Raw genomic sequence first — 1,562 nt, forward strand, 5'->3', positions numbered from 1 at the left:
TCATTGCTTAACAAGAGTAGAGAGCGCTAAACAATTATCAGCCATTTCATGCAAAGTTTTTGTAGATCTAGCGAAGATATTCGACGCCTTAGCACCGCCCATGGCGTCGTTGCATGTATCAAAATCCGTTAAAGATGCACTAAGATTGATGTTAAGGCTAAATCCATCATTCTTTTTAAGGTCTTTCAACGCCTTTTGTAGATTACCAAGCGCACTATCATAGTTTGAGTAACAAGTCTTGAGTCCTCCACCACTTTTCCGGCCACTAGCAGCGACTTTTTTAGCCTTTATCGTTCTTTTCATCAACTCCCTTATGGAAACTTCCGTCGCTGCGTTAACATTCTTTTGACCTTTTACGACTGATCTGCACAACACCTTGAAGTCTGACACGGAGCATGGATCACGCCCGCCTGAGTTCATTGGTCGAGCCATCACTACGACGCTTTTGCTCACCACACAGAAGAAGAGAACCATCGCCACAAGGTGAAGATTTATTGACATATTATGTTATTGTGCTTTTGAGATTAATATTGTGGCGTTTAAACACCGATTGTTGATTATTTGATCGAAGAGAAGGAAATTGATTATTTATGTGTGTTGCATTACATATGCTAACCAGAACTATATTTTTAGCAAGTACTTTTGAGGAAAATAACTAAAATCATTGGTCACCGGTGAATTAGAGGGACATATCAAATATAGTTCAATGTGATGACTTTTTTGTTTTGTTTAGAAGAAGAACTACAAAATCTTTAAAATTTTGATGGTTCGTGACTATGCTTCGACACTAGCCATATGACCAAGGAATCATTTTACAATAAAGGACTGATGGAAAAGGCTATCTTAAATCCTATTTTTGTTGAGTATCGGAAAGCTTTCCAGACCTTGATGCTGCGTCCAGGAAAAATCGGAGGCATCATAGGACTGCAAACAAACAAAGAATGAATGGTTACAAAAGGCGTTAATGATATTTCTAAAGATGAGTCAGAGGCTTCACACACCTCTTCTTCACAGACGTCTGTGACTGAAAAAGGCCAACAAAGACCAAAAGAGTGAGAATCAGCGAGAGACCACCAAACCCGTTTTTCATAGCTACTGTCTTGGAAGACATCCTATCGCCTGAAGAATCTTCTTCCTTGGACCCTGCATTCAATCAATGGAATGGTACCAAAAGTTTAAGAAATATGCTTAAAGAACAGATCACTAGTTGTTGTAGATAGATAAAAAAATCAAAAGGACAGTACCATCGGGGTGGTGAAATCTTTTAGATCACTTTCTTTCAACTGCTTTATTGTTGTCATATCCACCTGTTGTCAGTATTAGTCGAGTTTGTTATTGATACTTGATGAGCAATGAAGAAACTAAGCTCATACAACAAGTTAAATCATCTCAGCAATTCAAACACCAAAAAGCTATTGGATAAGGAAGGAATGGCACACTTACTTCCTCTCTATTAAATGCAAGGGAGTATTTTCCAAGTGAACTTAGAAAGCTGTCTGCTCTTAGAGGCTCCTCCTCCTCCACCGGTTTATAGCACCAAGAAGATACACATGACACATGCT

General features: G+C 38.8%; 1 protein-coding gene across 1 annotated transcript; it reads right to left on the reverse strand.

Annotated features, from left to right (window-relative positions):
- On the reverse strand, positions 1 to 1,327 carry LOC108841454 (uncharacterized). Its single transcript, XM_018614210.2, has 2 exons — positions 1,002 to 1,327; positions 1 to 924 (listed from the first exon to the last, which is right to left on the reverse strand). Exon 2 carries the CDS (start codon positions 499 to 501, stop codon positions 1 to 3), a length of 501 nt encoding a protein of 166 aa, XP_018469712.2. The 5' UTR covers positions 502 to 924; positions 1,002 to 1,327.
- Between the last annotated feature and the right edge of the window lie 235 nt (positions 1,328 to 1,562).

The sequence above is a fragment of the Raphanus sativus genome, chromosome 2 (assembly GCF_000801105.2).
Source record: "Raphanus sativus cultivar WK10039 chromosome 2, ASM80110v3, whole genome shotgun sequence".
In the NCBI taxonomy this organism is placed as follows: Eukaryota; Viridiplantae; Streptophyta; class Magnoliopsida; order Brassicales; family Brassicaceae; genus Raphanus; species Raphanus sativus.

Bases quoted from the DNA above. Each gene is read 5' to 3' on its own strand.
- LOC108841454 (XM_018614210.2), bottom strand. From the start codon at position 501: ATGTCAATAAATCTTCACCTTGTGGCGATGGTTCTCTTCTTCTGTGTG.